Source organism: Micrasema longulum, unplaced genomic scaffold, assembly GCF_059751315.1.
Source record: "Micrasema longulum isolate JH-2025_06_02 unplaced genomic scaffold, ASM5975131v1 h1tg002850l, whole genome shotgun sequence".
NCBI classification, from domain to species: Eukaryota; Metazoa; Arthropoda; class Insecta; order Trichoptera; family Brachycentridae; genus Micrasema; species Micrasema longulum.
The window spans coordinates 49,171-70,820 of NW_028279972.1; the positions used below are offsets into that span (position 1 = coordinate 49,171).

General features: G+C 32.6%; 1 protein-coding gene across 1 annotated transcript in view; it reads left to right on the forward strand.

Moving 5' to 3' along the window:
• The window catches only part of sona (sol narae metalloprotease), a gene marked incomplete at its 5' end in the record, with an annotated part of 148,005 nt that overhangs the window by 49,165 nt on the left and 77,190 nt on the right, over positions 1 to 21,650 (forward strand). The window contains one exon of the mRNA XM_088241346.1: positions 1,484 to 2,003. Within this exon, the coding sequence (XP_088097472.1) occupies positions 1,484 to 2,003 (520 nt within the window). The remainder of the gene's footprint in view (positions 1 to 1,483; positions 2,004 to 21,650) is intronic.

Consider the following 21,650-nt stretch of genomic DNA (forward strand, 5'->3'; position numbering starts at 1 on the left):
TATTCTTGACCGTACTTGCGTTTTGGTTTTCTTTGCGTAAGATATGGTAATTTTATGATTATCTGCGTTTCCTTCGAAATTTGGTAACTAAAACTTTTCGACGATTTCTTGAAATATAATAATAAAAATGCTTACGCATCTATTCTCAGGGCCTCGGTGAAATAATGTTTTAAAATCAGATGTTGACCTCAAAGAGTTTTCTCTTTTAGTGATAACAGTTTAGTAAAAAAAAACAAATATATATCGTGGTATTTGATTTTAATATATTTTTTCAAATACGTCATTATTTTAACATATTTATAAACAATGTCAGAGACACCTTTTTTATTCACATTTAAATCACGCTTGAAATGTCACCGTCTGAATATAAGTTCTGTCGGCCTCGTGGTGGTCATGGTCAGCGCAACTGTCTACCATGCAAGAGGTCTCGAGTTCGATTCCCGATAGTACAATATGTGAAGATAAAAAAAATATGGAACCCCCTAGGGTTTTTCTTTATAAAGATTTTAACACCCTAAAAATATCGCTGGAAAATACATATATTGAGATTGTTCATTCATAAAGAAATCATTTTAAAATAAAATTATATGTAAAAATGTGTATTGTTATTTTTGTTTTTATTGAGTACTTTATGTTCATTTATATTTCATTATAATCATTCCCCTTTCCATACCCAGTGGTGTATAGGGCACTGCAGTGGTAAACAAAATTCATCGTATTTCGATCTTCAGTTACTTGAAGGCAATGTAATCAATCAGTCCTACGGTTTAGGTGCCAGTCTTGGAACATTGAAATATTGCAGTTTAAACTATCTTTAAAATCAATATTTCACGTCCACCTTGTCTGGAATCAAACCCAGGACTTCGAGAATGGTAGGCAAATGCGCCAATCACTAAGCAACGAGACTATCATTCTTTACTCAGTTTCCTTTTTCATTTTGTAGCTGATTTGTAGCTGAGAGCAGCCATTGAGTCGAAAACACGTGTCCAGGGTTCTAATTTTATTTCACACACAAAACCGTATGCAAACCGAACCCCTTTCTGAGATTTTTGAGCCATGATGCTCTTCTCATGCCCCGCCTGTCCTTTATCTTTCCTTCCATAATAAGTTGAAGAAGGGTATACTTTTCACTGCGAAATATGTGACCAAAGTCTGATGCTTTTCTTCTTTTGACAGTGGTCAGTAACTCCCTTTCTTTGTTCATAATGCTTAAAACCGCTTTATTGGAGACACGATCAGTCCATAAGATTTGAAGTATTCTTCTGCACAGCCAAAGTACGAAGACCTGAATTTCGTTCATCGTTGAAACTTTAAGAGTCTAACCCTCCACTCCACACAGCAGCACTGGCAATACATAAGCTTTTATTTCTTTTCATCTTGTGCTTAGTCTCAGATCTCGCTTGGGTAGGAGTTTTTGCATTTTACGATGCACATTTTTTTAAATGAAACAATTTTTCTTACATATAATTTTCTTTTTTTACAGGAAGGAACAATCGGGCATGACATGGTCATCAAACCTCTTCCTGCTACCCTGTCTCCAGTTCCCCAGAAACCACCCGCATTCAGGAGGACTATAGCCCCTGAGCAAGACGACGAAATGTTTATGGATCCTAATCAAGAAGACATGGTATCCATCGACACCGGCCTCCCTATCAAAAGCTCCGTGTCCAAGAAGAACCTGGCCAGTACCAGCAGAGGTCCAGAAAGAAACATCGCAGAAATAATCCAAGCTGCGGAAGAAGCAACCGAACATGAAACTGACACGACTGAAACCATCAACAAGATGAACTTTAGTGAGGATATTATTTATGATGATGAGGGAGCTAAGGAAGAGAGCAGGAGACTGAGAGCTGATGCTGAAAGGAAAATGGAAGCTGAAACTCTCGGAGATAGTATGATGTCAGCTTCAGATCTGAGGAAAGAACTGATTGAAGCGCTTTCTGGAGCTAAACACGTTATTTACAAAAGGGATCTTACTTCAGATACGCACGATGGAGATTACGGTAAGTTTAGACTTTTTTGTAAATAGTTACTTGAATAAGTTCTCGCTGTTTCCCGACAGATGGTGTCATCTTAGCCTTCTTACGTCGGGCAATACTAAAGCCAACCTTATCGTGAAGCTGCGTTATTAAGATTTTAATGACAATAGAAATATTTTATTGCGTCGAACTGTAAACATATCTTTTCATAGGGTAAAACATGTCGAATTTCTTACCAACAAAATAGTATTTGCGGGGTATTTTACTGCATAACCACGAAGTGGGATTTTTTTGTAATCTTCAAAAGGACATTTTCACATCGGATTTGGAAAGTAATATTTATACAAATCTGCTGGATAATATTAAAAATATTTTTCCTCGCTGTGCGAAGAATAATTACACGAATGAAAGTGATGCCAACACCACGATAAATATATTTTACTGTATAAGAAAGAGCACGAGATTAGAACTTATAACAAGGAAGCCAGAGACGCTGTTCTGTGGCCGGTGTTTGTGCAAAAGAGACAAAACAAAATAAGAAAATCGTTCCATCATTTGGTTATTGGCAGTATGTGGAAGTGCACGCTAGTTAAATGACCGGTGTATTTATGATTTCAATTTATTTTGCAGAAATAAATTACAAGATATTTTTTATAAGTTATGGAAAAGGAATTATTAGACAGTATGTGCCTATGTTTTTTTTCAAATTTCTGAACTTCAGAATATTCTGTCTTCTGCTTGAGGTAACACGATGCTACATCACCGCGTGTAAAGAAATTTTATAGCACAGCCTTTTAAAAGTTAAAATACTCGTGGATTTTCTTCATTACAATTTCGATCGCTTGAATAATGAGTTTAATTATTATTTACAAAACACACTGAACTTTGCTCCTAAGACCTTGAGCCAGTTAAAATGGCTCTTTGGTTCAAACCGCGAAACAGCCAACGGAACAATATGGGTCTTGCACATTTTCTTGAATAATAATTTGACTGCTTAATATCTTGAAAAAATAGAGATAAAATCTGATTTGTTCCTTAAGCATTTTTTACGGTATTTCTAAATACATAATTAACTGATTTATAAAATATATATTTTCAGTAGACAACATATTCAACAATAAACGCGGTCTGGCTTTTAAAATATATTGTTTATTATAAGAACTGGGACAATATGAAAACCCTTGAAAGCGAAAAGTTGTATCGTGTTTTTTGGACGCATGAAATACAAATATGATTAATAATAAAAAAAACGGAAAAAGTTCCGTCATAGAAAATGTCATTTCTCCTTCTAAAAAATAATTGTGGAAAGCTGTTATTGGTTGTGAGCCCATGAAAAACTTCTTAAGAAAACTACTTAATTAAAACCTAAAATATGCACAGTGGTTGCTTTCTATTACAATATTAAACAACAATATTTTGAGTTTGTCCAAATTTTTGTAGACAAGGACTGGATTCAACTCCCTGGCGAGCTGTTTATGTAAACTCATTACAACAGAGATGAAGAACATTTAAGAGAAGGTAATATAGGAGTCTAAACATCTACAGGGCATATGACCTGTCAATGGCTGGTTTAAGTGGCCATTTTACACACTGTGTAACATTCACCATTCTGCTCCTATTTGAATATAAATATTCCTCCAATTCTTTCATCTGTTGATGTTTGTGAAGTTAAAGAGCTGAAACCGTTATTTATGCAGGTGAGATTCATCTAATTGAATTATTTCACCTACATACTAGGCGACGCCTGAAAATGTTATTTTTCGAAAACAGCTCCCCAGGGAGCTGAATCCAGTCCTTGTCTACAAAAATTTGGACAAACTCCAAGTATTGTTGATAAATCCACCTGGTCCATGAAGAAGTATAGAAATTAAGAAAAAAAAAACATTTTTAGGCGGGAGACACTTTTAGATTTGCTATTTGACGATTAGGTTTTTAGTTTATCAGGCAGTTTATTAAATTGTGAATGGCCGATATTTTATACATATATCTTGAAACCGAGATAAGTCATCAATATGTTTCTTTAGGTGATACCGTGTGCGTTGGATTTGTTCCAAAGTTTCGGTTACCATTGCAGGAGCCATCTTCAGGGTAAACTGAGTCCACACAGTTTACCAACACCCACGGTATCACCCAAAAAAGAAACATATTGATAACAGTGGTTGTAAAAACCTTCGCACGAGACCAGTCATTTTTAGTAAAACGCCTCATGCCTGGGCTTAAAACTATTTAATTCAGAATGCAAATGAACAGGATGCTTAATTTGACCTCATGAAGAAATGATAGCTACTGTGATAAGAAACGAAGGTTTTAAAATCGAATGTACAGGAAATACAATTAAATTGAAGATACATAATATGTTTAAATATCAGCCTTTCCTAAGATTATATCAAAGAACCGAGATCAGTCATTTTTAGTAGGAAGTCTCATTTCCGTGTTTGAAAATCCTTTATTCAGAATGCATATGAACAAAATGCTTAATTTGACCTCATGATGAGAAGATAGCTTCGTGATAAGAAATGAAAGGTTTAAAAGCGAAATCCTTTTATTGTAAATACAATTAAATTGAACATACATATACCTAAACATCAACCCTTCGAAAGATTATATCGAAGAACCTCTGTCGGGACATCGGGTTGTGGTCCTGTGGCTAGTGTCTCGGACTCATGGACCAAAGGTCCGTGGTGCGAATCCCACTCTACCCTAACTTAATTTCCATTTTCTAATAGTTAGTTATTTACAACTCGTTGAAAATGGCCCTCAAAATTAAATATTTGAGAAAATCATGAGAACGCAAATATTTATTTAAAAAAAAAAAAAATCTTTTCAATTAATATATGTTTATATACCTACATATATCATAAAAAACATTATCACTATTCCCTTCCAACACCTAATGATGCATAGGGCACTGTATTGGTACACCAATCGCAGAGTATAAATATTATTTTTGTTATATGAAGGTAAGATGATCAGTCCTACGCTTCAGGTACCAGTCCAGGGACTATGAAATACTATAATGTAAAAACTCGTTTTTAAAAAAAAAAAATTCACTTCAACCATGTCGGGAATCGAACCCGAGACCTCCTGCATGGTAGGCAAACGCGCTAACCACTACGCCGCGAGGCCGACGATAAAAATAATAAATGTATATAATAAGTAAAAGCATAACCTGTACATGGGTACTTATCAACAACAACAACAAATCATCACGCCGTTTCTTTGTAGGGATAGGCAGAGAGGATAAAACGCCACATCTCTATATCTTTGCATACAGGCCTCGCTTCGATACATTCATACATCTTTTCATTCACGCACGCCGATTATTCCTACTCTACACATGTCCATCCTCAAGTATTTGATGAACTTGATCGTGCCTCGTTTTCTGCATCCATCAACATTCGCATCGTAGATCCTTTTAGCCGTTCTTTCGCTGTCCATTCGCTCTACATGTCCAAACCAACGCAGCACCCCTTTCTCGGTTCTGTCGATAATGAATGTCTCAGCCTTACACAGTTCACGGATCTCGACATTTGTGCACCTATCATACATCGTACTAATAGATGATGATTATTTTTTTATAATCATTAAATATATTAATTAATATTGAAAAAAAAAAACCTATTTATCAATGCAATGTAATTATGAAAGGGTTTGTGTTTTATTTATTTATTTATTATTTTTAAAAGCCGGTTAGGGTTATAAAATAAATATTTTAATGTGTAGTCATGTTATGTTTCGTCTGGTTAATGTGGTCATCGTGTGCTTTTCAGGGCTGGTATTCTGAACGGAAAAGTGCGCAAAGAGATCGCTCTGTTCGCGTGTATTTAGTACGTAAATACGCGTGAAAATGCGTTTTCTACGCGCGCTCTTGCGTTCAGAATACCACCCCAGGTTGATTTTAAATTTGTCTCAGATGTAATTTTTCAAGTGGTAAGGTAAGTCATTGTAGTGTTTAAGTCCATTGTATAGTATTTTTAGTTCCATGGGTTATCTCGCGGACTCTGGATCAGGAGGTCTGAGGTTCGAATCCCGCCGTACATGTAACCCTTTTTTTAACACAGTTTTTAACGAGTCAAGAAAAATGTCTCCAAAATTAAAATATTTGGGTGAATAATATGAATGCAAAGATTTCTTTTTATGAAAAAAAATAATGTGCTTATAATTCAAATAAAGATAGGCATACTTTTTTATATTAATTTTTTATTTAGTCTTAATATAGACTAAATAAAAAATTATATTATATTTGAGTGTCCTAATATTAACCTATCTCATTTCTATTTAAATATATACTGATTATTAACATTTTTAAACAGTATACGTACACAAAAAAAAATATATTAATATCATATTTAAAGCATTCACTTTGAAGAAAATCATTTCAATCAATAAACAAATTACAACAAGGATGGAGAACACCTTTTAAAAGGAAATATGGAAGTCTAGGCATTTACAGGGCGTATAACGTGTCATTGGCTGGTTTAAGTGGCCACTTTGCACACCGTGTAACATTCACCATTTTGTAGTTGTTTTTATTATGTAATACAAGTACATAGTTTATCAAAAATGTTTATACAATATGTACATTCCATAACATTACCTTTTTATTTATATATTTAAGTAGTTTAAGACACTATACTTTACATGGAGATAATAAATTAAATTAATTTGATGAATTTGAATTTGATATATATATATTTAAATGAATTTGATAATAAAAATACACATACCAAAAAATAATGTTGTGTAATAAGATCTGGTCAAAATATAAGTATAAATAAATTGCAGAATCATCTGCAGGCGATTACTAGTACTTAATTTAACTCGGAAGAGTCTTAAATACATAAAATAAAGTAATATGCTAATTAAAAATACTTAACTTCAATATCAATACATAGATGGCGCTCCAACACGCTAGTGAATGGTTTCTCATTTAATAAGATATATACAAAATCAAAATGTTACCTGTGTCGATATTCGCTAATAAGCGGAATGGGGAATGTTGTAAAACGTAAAGTGGCCACTTAACCCAGCCAATGACAGGTCATAAGCCCTGTAAACGCTCGAATATCCATAATCTTGAATTTGAAAAAATTCTACCTCATCTCTGTAGGGATATTAATAAAAAATATAAATTAATTTGAATTAAAATATAGGCACGTAGTCTGCGCATGATAAAACTTACAATAGAAATGGGATAGGAGTGATTCATTCATTAATTATTTAAATTAATATAATGGAGCATTGTATTTCATTCTTACGGGTGAGCATTGCTGCATATTCTGAGTTGAATATCAAATCAAACTTCTATGAAATAAATAAAATTACATTATATTTAAGGTTTTTTTTAAGCGTGATGCAACTTTAAAATTGAAATAAATAAGAAAATACGTGCCGGAATGAATAACTTAAACCCTACGGGAAATTGGATACAAAAAATAATTCTGATGACGTCACTAGTTCATATGAATCAACTAATGATAATCGGCAAACTCAAAATAGTCAAAGATCAGAAGTTAAACAGTTTAAATTTCCTTTGAGAGCCTAATTCCTTATTAATTCAAACTGTAATGGCAATGTATTTAAATCATAAAGTACGTGTATCAGCAGCAGATAATATGCGTATTCGCTCTGCACTTCAACTAGAAATGCTTTAAATTGGCGATGCTAAAATCTATGGCTAAAATTATTGTGATGACAATATTGATCATTAAAACATTTCTTCTGGAAATGTCTGCGCACAAAGCGGTTCTTGAAATATGATGCAATGATAAATAAGTATATCGTGGTTAATTTTTGACATCAAAATATTTAAAAAAAAACATTTTGCCCCATCTGCATCATTGAAACAATTTTATTGAGTTTTATTTGATGTTTTTTCATGCATTTAACGACAGCATTTGCAATATTCTCGCCACGTGTTAGAACTTCCGGTGGCAATAATCCTGAAAGTTCTTCTTTAGAGCCGGTAGACGAAATGAATCGAATAAAGGTGAAATTTGCGCTATGTGGCTACAAACCCGCATGTGGCTCGCGAGCCGCAGTTTGCCGACCTCTGAGTGAGGCCATTACCTCCTGTAATACAAAAACGACGAATTTGGCTTTTAAAAAATGCGCTCAGTAACGATTTTTTACCGAACGTTATATTTGTCGTGCAAAACGTGAAAGACGAGGAACAGCAGTAGACAAAAAAAAGATTTGAATTCTCACCGTGTTTTTGTAATTAATGTATCTTCCTAGACGGTCCCTCATGACGGAGTCGTGACCATGGTGGTACTCTCGAGACAGCAGACATCTACTTCTACGACCTACAACAAAAAAAGTGCTTTTTGCAGTTTTTATCTGGTCCAACCGATGCGGGAGACCTCCATATCTTCTTTTTCCTTTTGCGCTGCCGACCACAGCAAGCTTCTCTAGGCAATCTTCCTCTCTGATTGAGAACTGACCAAAATATCGAAGAACTCTTTCTAATCGCAAGGTCAAGTTATTTATTAATCTATCGACTGCTAATTGAAGCTGTGAAGCCCATATATATTTTTCAATTCGCTATTGTTATCAATTATTTATTTTTATATTCTCAATACAGAGTTTATCAGATGCAACAACATTATTTCAAAAAATAAATGCCGTTCTGTTATTTCATTTTAGGCTTTGTATAATTAGGATTGTATACTTAATTACTATAATAAATGTTTTTTTATTTTTTTATTTATTATTTACATACAATATTACATTTTAGTTATTTTAAGACATTTTTGTCATTTTTTTTTTTTACAGGACTCACCAAGCCAATGAATATGGCTTGTCGGTAAAGATCCTTTACAATTAATCGTATGATAGTCCTACATGGTTTTACAATAATAATTACTACTAACTTAGATATAGGGAGCGAAAAAAAAAGTACATGTAATTGATGCTTTCAAAAAAAATATTTAGAAGATGTACACATACATATCCATACATAAATATATACACATATATACACATACATACATACATACATACATACATGCATACATGCATATACACACACAAACATCCATGAAATATAACTTAGTTATAAATTCTATTTTATATATATCTATATTTACAAATATTCAATTTTTTTAATATATAAACTCCTGATCGAATAGCCAGTCTATTATTTTGCCCTTGTCACTTTTGGTGCCATTTCTCAGATTGTTTGGTAACAAATTGAACAGAACTAAAATTCATTGCGCTTCCTTTCATTCTGGAAAAAGGAACTGCGTAAAGCTCGGGTTTCCTAGGACAGCGGTGCCCGTATTTTAACGGCCGTAGTGAACATTAACGCGATTGACAGCCGTCGTAACGGTGACTAGAGGGTGGTATTCTATAAAAATGGTGTTGATAACACCGTTAAAAAATAAAACCACTCTCCAGTCACCACTACGACGGCATCACCGTTCACTACGGCCGTTAAGATACGGGCACCGCTGTCCTAGGAAACCCTAGCTTAAGTCTGTTGGTTTCTACGGGGTGGTCGTTTAGTACTGAGTTTTCAAGTCCGCGTACGCGCGAATAGAGATCTTACAAACTCTGGGAAGCAGTTCTAACAAACCAATCCATGTGTATTTTTCATATACTGTAACTGTTTTGTAACAAATTTAGCACGAAAAACGGTTGAAACGATGATATTATAACATTCAACAAGAAATATAACTCTTGTATTCTGAAATTAGGGCATAAAATTGCCTTTAAATTCATTTCAAAGCACCAAACTCAAATTCCTCTGTTAGCAGTGAGCAGGGGCGAACCGTGTATAGAAGCGATTATGAGCAGCTTACCATTTTATTTGACTAACCATAATAATGTTTTACTGTAACTTTATTTCTACCCAGCAACCATTTTGATTAAATATTTATTTTCAATCACAATACAAGAAGTTATACGATCACCATTACAAAGCTTCCACGTGTCAACAAATCATCACAAAATCGTTATCGCTTCTATCTAAGTGAAAAATATTACTCCATTGTCACTTGATACCGTAGGCGGTAAGATAATAATTGTATGCGTTGTTTATTCCATAAATGAATATATTATCCCTTGAACAATACACGAGACTCCCAAGAAACGTTTAAAAATCATTTTCATTAATAAGTAAATAGATTAACGGAGATATTTTATAGATAAACAACCATTTTATGGAAAATATACTTAACATGGTAACAATACGTGTGATATATCTTGTTGACACAAAATCATTGAATTTAAACGCTGTACGGCGAAGAATATTATATTCCAATATTAATATAATAATCAATTTACTTTTGTATTATGTCGTATTTAAAATTAATGTCGTGTAATTTGATATCAGTAATGTTTTGCGTTGCAATAAAATAAATAAATTAAAATTACAAGGTTGGGGTTATAAGATTAAGCCCTGCTTAACACCTGACATGGAAAATCTTTTTCAGTCTATTTTTTTGTTAATTATTACTTTTCGTTTTGTTAACACGCTTTGTAATCCCCTTTTAAATAAAAGCAGAAGAGTCTTACAAAAAATAAATTATTTTTAAGACAACTACTTAAAATTTTGTGTTTTTAGCTACATTTCAAACGCACAGCCTTCCTACACGTTTATTATTTACTGTTGTTAATAATATCGAGGTTGTCTTTTGATGTGTGTAAAATATGTTTTCATGCGCTAACATTTATTTCCTAATTTTTTTTATAGATCTAGTCAAAGATTGAATAGTTAATATAAAATCCCTTATTGAAAATCCAGAGTCGGGAAAATACAATAATTTTTCATAGCAAAACTGTTTATTGTATTTCATAAGGACAATATGATAGAGATTAATTATTTCAATTCGTTTCGATTAAAATTTTTGTTGAAATTATGGATTAATAAGAAGATTTAAAAAACTTCTTTTTTTAATGAACAGCGTATACTTTTATTATAAATTTCTAATTTTTATTGACAAAAAAAATGGGTTTAAATATTAGCACTTGTTAATATTTTTCCATATCTACCGTTCGTAAGATATTTAAAATAAAATGTAAACCCACACACAGGCGTTGCCTTTTGTGGGATGTTTTAGTTTTGTTTATGGAATTGTGTATTTTGTATACGTCACTTTTGTATCATCATCATCATTCCCTTTCCACATCTAATGGTTCATAGGGCACTGCATTGGTACACCAATCGAAGCGTATCTTGATCATTTTTGTTATACGAAGGTAAGAAAATCAGTCTTACGCTTCAGGTACCAGTCCAGGGACTATGAAATATTCTAGTGTAAAACCCTTTTTAATATTTTTTTATTTATGCTTAAAATGGTACAAACAATATTTATATGATTGTCTTAATATTAACTTATATCTAATTATTATTAAAATTTAAACTTATTATTATCATTTCTAAATAATATACGTACAAACATTTTTAAAGCTAATCTGAATACAATTACTTTTTTAAAGCTAACTTATTTGTTACAAACATGTTTTTTTAACTTACGTTTAAATTAAACAATTGTTTTTGTTCTCTTATTTCTAATGATATTTCCTTATAATATAACTGTACAGCTCGGTGCATCTACCATGTCGGGAATCGAACTCGAGACCTCTTTAATGGTAGGCAAACACGCTGACTATTACACCACGAGGCCGACAAATGAAATGAATAAAAAATTAACTTTTGTAAAATGCAAAGAAAAAATTATAACAAACAAAAATAAAAAAATAATGAAATTTCTAAAGTAAAATGTACCTATGTTTTATTACCATTTAAGTTATGCAGACCACAATCCGCACACCTTGGTAATCCGACGAGTTCCTGTTTTTTGCTTGCCCGAATTGTTAAAGTCCTACTGTAGTTCGTATTGAAAAAAAATATATTACTACAAAATCATAGAAAATTTGTGGGTTTTGGCTGAAATTAAGTATATTCACAATTTATTCATACATACATACTTTGTATATTTTATTTATTCATACATACACAGATACATATTACAAAAAATATATATATTTCACTAGCACTATGAGTATGTCGGCCTAGTGGTGTAGTAGTGAGCGCATTTGCCTACCTTACAAGAGTTCTCGGGTTCGATTCCCGACATGGTTGATATGATTTTTTAATGTTTAAAAATGTGTTTGTGCACTAAAATATTTCATAATCCCTGGACTGGCATCTAAAGCAAAAGACTGATCATCTTACCTTCATGTAACAAAAAAAATCTAGATACTCCGTGATTTGTGTACGAATGCAGTGCCTTATTCATAAGCAAATCGCTTTAAAACTGAGGAAGGCCGAGAAAGGCATGGCACGATCAAGTCCATCAAATACTTGAAGATGGATATGTCAAAAGTAGAAATAATCGGCGTGCGTGCATGAGAAGAGATATGAATGTAGAGGAAGCGAGGTATGTATGCAAAGATAGAGTGATATGGCGTTCTAGTCTCTCTACCTACCCCTACGGGGAAACGGCGTGACGGTGTGTTTGTTTTTGTTTTGTTTGGAAACAGTCAACTTTGAAAAATAACCCTACAATTATTGCACAGCAGTGTACAAAATAGTACAATTCAGCGGCCAGTTCTCTGAAACAATAAATTAAACGACTCTTCGGAGAACTTAGCTAAAGATCTGCCAAGACTCGGATTGACAATCTAAGTGCGCAGTAAGACGTCAGACAGGAAGATGGGCGTATAATGGATTCCGAAACGTGATCCATTCCTCCCGATCAGCGCGATTATTGCTTTAGAATACAAGAACTGTCGACTGCATCCGATGGGGTCATGATCACACGTCAGAATATTTAGTTAGCTCATTTGTGCGATGTTATTAATATAATGCGTGACACATTCTCTTGGAGGAATTTTTCGATCGAATGCTAAATTTATCCAGTGGTTTAAAAAAATCTTATTAGACCATTTAACTAAACAAACGGCCGGGATTTTGTGGGCAATGGTATAGGGGATTTTGGAGCTGTCCATAAATGGAATTATTGACGTAATCTCTCCATAATCTATTTACTATGCACTGGGTATTGCAAATCCGTCTAACTTCTTGACTCTAGATTCTGCCTCTTTTGGGTTTTCCTGCGATTGCCTTTAGTACTTTCATCTCTGACGTTCTGAGCAGTTATTTGGTTTTTCTATTTAGTTTTTCTATTTAGCTTTTCTATTCGGTTTTTGGTATTTTTTATTTTCTCTGTCTATCCTTGCCTTTGTTGTCTACACCATGATTTGGTCTGACACACGTTTTGTATATCCGAATTATGTTTCCAATAATAATGTGTTCATTGTACTATACGACACTTCTTAGGCATCCAGATGTTTACTAACTGAGATGGATATGTTCTCATCATCACTATGGCAGCATCATTTACATGGCATGTGATGTTAATGACCTTATCTCCCTTAGTAAATTCACTACTTTTTTTTTATTTTTAAAAGCGTTTTTTAAAAATATATTTATTCTGCTTGTGTAAGAAAAGGTTTTGGGCGTATATATTGTTGTGCTATATTTAGTTATAAAGGTGCTAAACTTGCTTTGTTTCTTTGTTGTTCACAATATGTGTTATTTTCTAAATGTTAAAATTATTTATGTCCCGAATTGAGTTGTTGTAACTCCTGGGAATGTAATTCAACGTATTGTACTTGTAAAATACTTTGTGTTATTTAACTAACAAATAAAAATTTTAAAAAGCCAATTTTAAATCGTTATTATTATTTCTGAAATTATTCCTTGTGTGGCGTCTCAAGTTCTCTTTCGCTTATCGATCAGTTCTGCCGATTGGTTCGTTGACGGTAAGTTAACTAAAAATCTTCCAAAACTCTCTTATCTTTATTTGATCCATATAAACTAGTGACGTCATTCAAAGTAGTTCGTTTTTTTTATATTTTCAAAAAACTTTGCCCCATAATTGAATGCTTTAATTTTTACCGCGCGTAAGAAAACACTTTTTGTATCCAATTTCGTAGGACTGAAGTTCCTCACTATCGTATTTAACGGAGACCATGTTGTACACAATAAATGGTGACGCGTTTTCAAAAAGTCCATTCTTTGCATGTTTTTCTCCAGCTTTATCTGTAATTTGCTAACACCGCGGCTTACGTACTGCTTCGGAATTTGACGCTAACATTATTGAGGATAGCAATACCATAAGTTCTGACTTAGACTTCCATATTCCCTTCTCAAAAATGTTTTCCCTCTCTGTTGAAATAAATTTAAATATGAATGACTCCCTAGGGTGGAAATCCAGCCGGTCTGCAAGCATTTGGATATACTCAAACATTGTTGAATTAACTACCCGGTAAAAGATGTATAAAAAATGGAAAATTGTTTTCAGGCGTTGCTTAGTAGGTGATTTGGTTCAGCCGGATGAATCTCACCCACGTGATGAAGGTTTCAGCTCTTTTACTTCACAAAAGTCAACAGATGGAAGAGTTGAGGAAATGTGGATGTTCAAACATGGGCAGAATGGTGAATGTTACACAGTGTGTAAAGTGGCCACTTAAACCAGCCAATGACAGGTCACAAGCCCTGTAAATGCCTAGACTTCCTTATTCCCTTCTCAAAAATGTTTTCCCTCTCTGTTGGAATAAATTTAAATGTGTGAAATGGCCACTTAAACCAGCCAATGACGGGTCATAAGCCCTGTACATGCCCAGACTTCTATATTACCTTCTCTCAAATGTTCTTCATCTCTGTTGTAATATGTTAATCAATAAAGTCAAACTAAAATGAATTAAGAAACGATTGTTAATTGAACGTAGTTATACAGAAAGCAGCCAGCCATAGAAAAGTGAAACTGAGATAATAGCCATTTTGTGAAAAGGGTGAATTTTAAAATCTACACAATAGTTTGAATGTTTTTGACTTTAACAAACGATAAACAATGAAAACATACGTTTTTTTTATACATTACAAATAAGAACCTTATTGTGTATTTGACTAGTTTTAAAATATTTTCAAAGTACCATAAGATTTTTCTAGTTTTGTGGGTGTTTTCTGCAAATTGAGAAATGCCGTTTTTGTGATCGACACCTTTTTCCGGAGGTGATTAATACGGTTTTTATATGAAAGCGGTCTGGCTGTTTTTAGCAGAACATAGAATCGACCTTACTGCACCCGATAACATCAATATCTCATTTTTCCGAAATTGTGGACTAGCTGCTTTCTGCATAACTACGTTCAATTGATGTGCTGACCTTAAAAAAGAATTTTAGCGATTCTGCCTTTTGATATTTCATGTTTTTTAATTGAAACAGTTTTTAGACCAGATAATAATGATTTGTTCTCACAGTTCAGACAGATCGCCCATATTGGCGAATTATTTATTTATGTTCGGCAGCACCTAGTGTGTTATATAATAATTTAAAGTGTTAACAAGCCCCATACATCTCCCTCGGAGGCTTGAAATCCGGGTTTTGGAATAGTATTATGCAAATTCATTATTAGTATTCAAAAACCGCATAAAATATGTAATTAACGATTGATCGGTGACTAGAATCACTTATCTCGAGTGTATTGGAATCATTTTATTCATTTTCAGGGTACAATATATCTGTGGAATTAAATATTTTAGTTAATTACCTGCCCAACATGCAGATAAGTCGCTGTGGAATAAAAGTCAGACATGTTATTCATTAACCATGTGCCTACTCGACATATCAAAGATATGGCAATTTTTTTTTTCCCCTTTTGTTCCCGTTATTCATTGCTTTGCTTATGCATACAAAGCTTTTTTCCTAGTATGTATATTTTGCACAATAGTTATTTTTCACGGGTTTGAGTCAATTCCTTCATAATTTTTTTTCATTTTTGTAACTATGGCCTTTAGAAAGTCAATGTATTTTTCGGACGTAGCTTCATTTTTTATAACTTCCTCTGGGTTTTCAAAAATTTGGCTGTATTGTGCGCACATTTGTATGCAGTTTAACCTCTCGGCGTCAAACATAGGACAATCTAGTAATATATGGAGGACGTCCTGAGAGCTGAGTCCATCGCAAGGGCAGCAATCGTTATCTCTTTTTTTAAATCTATGAAGATACTTTCGAAAAGCACCATGACCTGAAAGCATTTGAGTCAGCTCGTAAGTCCGCAGTATAGCAAATATTACGTTGTACTCAAATTTAAAAAAAAAAGAGAAAGCGAATCACGATACACATTTAAATATTCATGATATAATTCTTAAAGGGTGTTCCTGGTCTCGGGGGTTCTGAAAGTAAGGGCTTATTGTCGTTACTCATCTTACGCCTACACTAAGAACAAGTTCTGTGCCTCGATTATGAACACCATTTTCGTCTGTATATATCAAGACGGTATACTTAACTTCTGTACTTTCTGTATCTTACCTCGGTATATTCTACCTGCTTGTCATATCGACATCATATGATCGAAACAAGCCAATGAATGACCGCAAACAATTAGTCCGCGTTCCTTACGTCATTAACATTTAAAATAGTTCTCATTTATATTTTAAATAGGCTTCTGTGATAGAAAGTGCCCACTTCAAAGCGATTATAAACTCCAATAATTCCCAATTCAAGCAAAAAAAAGATCGCTTCAATATGACTTTTTACCATTGCCAAAACGATATGCTTAACGATTGTCTGCATTTATCTACTGAGGTAGTAATGAGCGATTACAAGGCTGACTTTCGATACGTTGTCTCAGAAAGATAGTAAAACAGATGGAAAAAAATATAATAACTAAATTATTTTTTTACAGTGGAAACTTTCTTACGTCTAGATACTCTTATACTATGTTAATAGGACAGAACCTAGCGACAGTATTTTCGCATCTAGGCGTTCGTTTTATGAAACTGACAGTTATGTCGGAATTTAATTCGACTTCAAAATTTACTTATTTCTCTCATATTTTTAATAGGATTTTAAAAGTTCCAACCTCGAAACGATTAAACTTTTTAATAAATTATACTTTTTTTTTAAATTGCTAGGTGGAACAAAGTTTTTGACACTTTTAATGTGTAGATAAACGTATCGAGAGGTTCTAGACCTGTCAGTATAAACCGATGTACTTTCATCAAGACTTGATGGTGGGGGTATCGGTAGTATACCTTTGTAGTCGGCCGGGAGACTTTTTATCTTCAACTATAACATCATACTGAAGCTATGTCATTTTAGAGCGTAGATATGTGTACCGTGACGTACGCTTACGTACCTACCCAAAACTTGAAGGTGGGGGGTCGGTAGTATATCTTTATAATCGCTAGAGGGAATTTATCTTCAACTATACCGTCAAGGTGAAGGTATGACATCTTTATCTTCCTATCATAATCGAGGCCCGGAAGGAAGTTTAACGACTCAAGAGCTGAAAATTCTAAAAATATATCCAGTGATGATTAGTCCTATTGTTATTTAATAATTTAATACTGGAAGGTGCATCCTGAATCCTTTTCTTGGAAATTTATCCAATGGGACAGGGGTGGCAAACTGGTCGATTATAGCCATTAAGACTGTCGATCCGTAACGAGACAAAGAAAAAAAATATATACTGTTACAAAAATAAATGCTTTCAAGATTTTTTAGCTTTTTGCCACGATAAGACTTAATTTCCTAGTGAGAACATTTAAAGTCATTTTTTCAGTGCAAAATGATAAGTTAAGATTGAAATGACATTTATTATAGAGGAACAACACAGACCCGTCGCGCGTCGGTATAAACCAATGTACACGTACATTAAAACTTGATGGTGGGAGATCGGTAGTATATCTTTGTAATCGCTAGAGGGAATTTATTTTCAAGGTGAAGGTATGACGTCTTTATCTTAAACATAAACTATTAAATTACTCATTATCAGTTTATATTTACACCTGATGATGGGTAATTCAGAATACCTGAAACTAGTTGTGTATATAAATATTAAACTCTTATGTGGTAAAAATTACGAAAGTGTTTCATTTTAAATCAATTCAAAATCTTTTTCCGCGCTGAAAAAATAAATAATCTAAGTCAATTTTGCCTCATACGCTAAAGGTCCCGAGTTTGATTCCCAAAATTGTAGACATAAAATTTTCGTTAAAAAGGTTGTTTTACAGTGAAATATTTTACATTCCCTAGACTGGAACGTGAGGCGTTAAACTGATTGCCTTGCCTTCATGTAATTGATGATCGAGATATGTTGTACTTGTTGTACAAATTCAGTGCCTTATACACCATCGCGTGCGGATTTTTAATTTTTTTTTACATGTGTACTCATTATTTTCTTATTTTTTTATAGGAATAACCCGCTAAGCTACTTTTTTAATGGCTTGTCAGCAGATAAGAAAGAAAGGACTTAGAACATTTATATCATGAGGTTCTATTTTGTAATATTTAAATCAATAATATTTTAGCCATCTTTGTGTAACTGTGCGACAGCTCTATAAGTTTATTATAACTATGTATGTAGGTAATAAAATAATTATCTGGTTATATCTATTTGCATCTTTTTTATCTATGGTCGTCCGAATGAACGTGCGATCTTGCTTCGTAGAATAAATTCTCTGATTTTGAATTCGAATCGTGTTCCTATTCGAACGGAAACAACTTGAATTTTAATTGATTTTCAAGCAAATATAGTCCCTATGTCCATACTCATTGTAAGTGATAATTCTAGTACGTAGGAACCAAGAATCGCGAAAACCATAAATAATTTATTTTTACCTTCGTCTTGCCAGCAGTGAAAACTGTTTGAATTTATTTGAAAGTTTTTTTTTTTTTTATTATATTGAAAACATATTATACATAATTATATACAATATTCCCAAGGAGTTTTTTAAAAAAAAACTCATTTAGGGACATACAGATAATCATTTTTTTAGAGACGTTTTTAAATTTTAAACTATAATATTATTTAACAAAAGCAGAAAAATTAAAATTATGATATACTACAAAATTAAAAAGGGTATGAAAAATACTTGAAAATAACAGAATAAACAGAATACTAGGCATGGAAATAAATTCAAAATAATGTTTACATTATGCAATCTGGGAAAGAAAATTGAAAAAGTTTAAAAATTACATGGATGTATATATACATACTGAACTAGTACAAAATAAAATCATTTTTTTTAATTAACAAAATATGCGCACACCCAATACAGGTTAATTTTTTTTATCAAAAACGTTGAAAAAATTGAAATTATGTATACAAGCCAAAAAAAGTATATAAAAAGAAAAAAACACAAATAACATTTAAATAGTATTAAAAATTACATATACAAGCAAAAACGGTGAAATATTAAAAGGTATATGTTCAAGATGCGCATTCTCTATAAACTAACATTATTTATTCAAAGTACTTCTGGAAAAAAAAATTCTTCAATTCGCACGTCCTGTTTTTATATTTTGAAATAGGTACTTTAAATTTTTGTGGCAATTTATTAAATTCCTTGAAACCTATGTATTGTAAAGATCTAGTACCAAACTTCGTAGACTTCACAGATCCAATATATATATTGTTTTTTGATCGAGTACTGTACCGATGGATGTCTCCAATGAAAGCTGGCTTTATGTTACAGTGCATTGAGTCGAGAGTAGTATTAATGATAGTGTCAGTTATCTCGAAATAGGAAAGCATGCTAAAAGGCATGATTTTTGTTTCAAAATAAATGTCCCTTACATGAGTATCATACGGTAGGTGAAACACATTTCTGATCGCTCTATTCTGAATAATCTGCACCTCAGAAATTTTGCTCTTAGTTGCAAAACCCCAAACACAGCATAGGTATGATAAATGCGAATGGACCATAGAAAAATAGATTGCTCGAAGCAGCGAAACTGGAAGCATTCTCTGAAATCTGTACAGTATTCCAGCTACAGGGACAATCTTTCCTTTCACGCGCTCAACATGTTCATTCCAAGTAAGCTGCGAGTCCACTAACAGTCCCAAGTACTTAGTGCTATTTTTTTTCTCCAGACGATCAACACCAATAAAGACATCAGTTAAAGAAATAGGAGTATTGATACACTAATCACTCTATTTTTTTTTTTTTTTCTTTAGTAGAATCAATAATAAGATATGGTATCAAATCGTGGGGACATTCGACTAAAACTAATATCTATATCTATTGGGTCTACAGTACTCTATAGTTAAGAGAATTGTACCAGCAGAGATTTACTAACAAAGAAGTGCGAATGTTCTCTTGTACAAAACCATCAAAACTCCGCCTGTTCGAGGATTACTGTGGCTTTGCATCATTTTAGAACAATTTAATAGTAATACATTCAAATTTCCTCTCAAACATAACCATAATACACTAATACACGCTTCACGTATAATGATGGTTTGGTAGTACCAAAAATATGTAAAAAGTGTGGTAATAGAACTCTCAAATATTTAGTACCTAGCATTTTAAATTTATTGCTAAAAGAACTTAAATTTAACACACAATGTAACAATAGCAAAATAAGAGAGTGGCTACTCGATCAAGAGTTTATAAATGAATAGTAGCTTATGTGTATATATTTTAATTTTTCATGTATTTTTTTGTATTAAAAAAAAAATAATAATAAAATAATCTTATTATTTGTATATACATTTATACATGTATATTCTGATATTTCCGGCTGTTAATTTATATCTGTTATTCATTATTTTTATAAATGTAGATAATTTTAAATAAGTTATAATAAATATAATCTCCACCAACAAGCTACAGAAAGTGGCTTGGTGGGATTTTATTTTTAGTAAAAATATAACAATTGAAATTTTGGAAACTGTAAAAATGTATAATTAAATTATTTAAATATAGAAAAAAAAATCGCAGCATATCTTAATATTTTTTTGTTACATTAAGGCAAGATGATTAGTCTTACGCTTCAGGTACAATAACGGGGACTTTGAAATATTCTAGTGTAAAACGCCTTTTTAAATAAATATTTCATGCCAACCATGTCGGGAATCGAATCCGAGACCTCTTGTAAAAAGTTTAAAAAAAAAAAATTGCAACTTAGAAGCATAAAAAATATTTTTTAAGTTGTAACTTTGAATTCCCGCAAAATCGGGCATTGCATTGGCCACGCCCCTGATACGTCACGATTCATGTTTATTTTTTAACTTTGTTCCTAACCGTTTCAATTTTTATATAACATCGTCAATAATCTTTACGTCAAACATGTTGCGTTTTTCTAGTGACAATTTTTTTATAATTTATGTTTTAATGTTACGTATAAAAACATTTCTCCACGATATCCATATTGATTTTGCAAATACAATTAATTATTCTTAATCCATTTCATGTTATATTACTTTTGTTGGTAATCGTAGTGTGATATTTAAATATATTGGTCCCAAAATATTTCCTTTTATTAAAGAAATATTTTGGAACCAATATATTTGGATGGTGTTATGCAAAAATGCATTAAGCCACACCAACCTTAAACTATGATGATGGATATTTAACATCGGGCACTTTTAAAAAAATGTGATTAATTATTTAGTTTGGCTGTTAAATTTATTATATACTCGTACAAAGTACTTATGAGAACAAAAAAAGGTGATTGAAAAAAAATTGACCACAGTCTTTTAAGAGTTAAAAACTATTTACTTTTACAATACGCAGATCTCATTCATATAAACTCCTGTATACAAAGATGAATCGGAAAAAAATCCTGGTACTTTGTGATCAATTAGCTATCTGCTACCAATCTAGCAACATAAATAAATTATGTTAATTAAATAATCGTTACAAGCTCAAT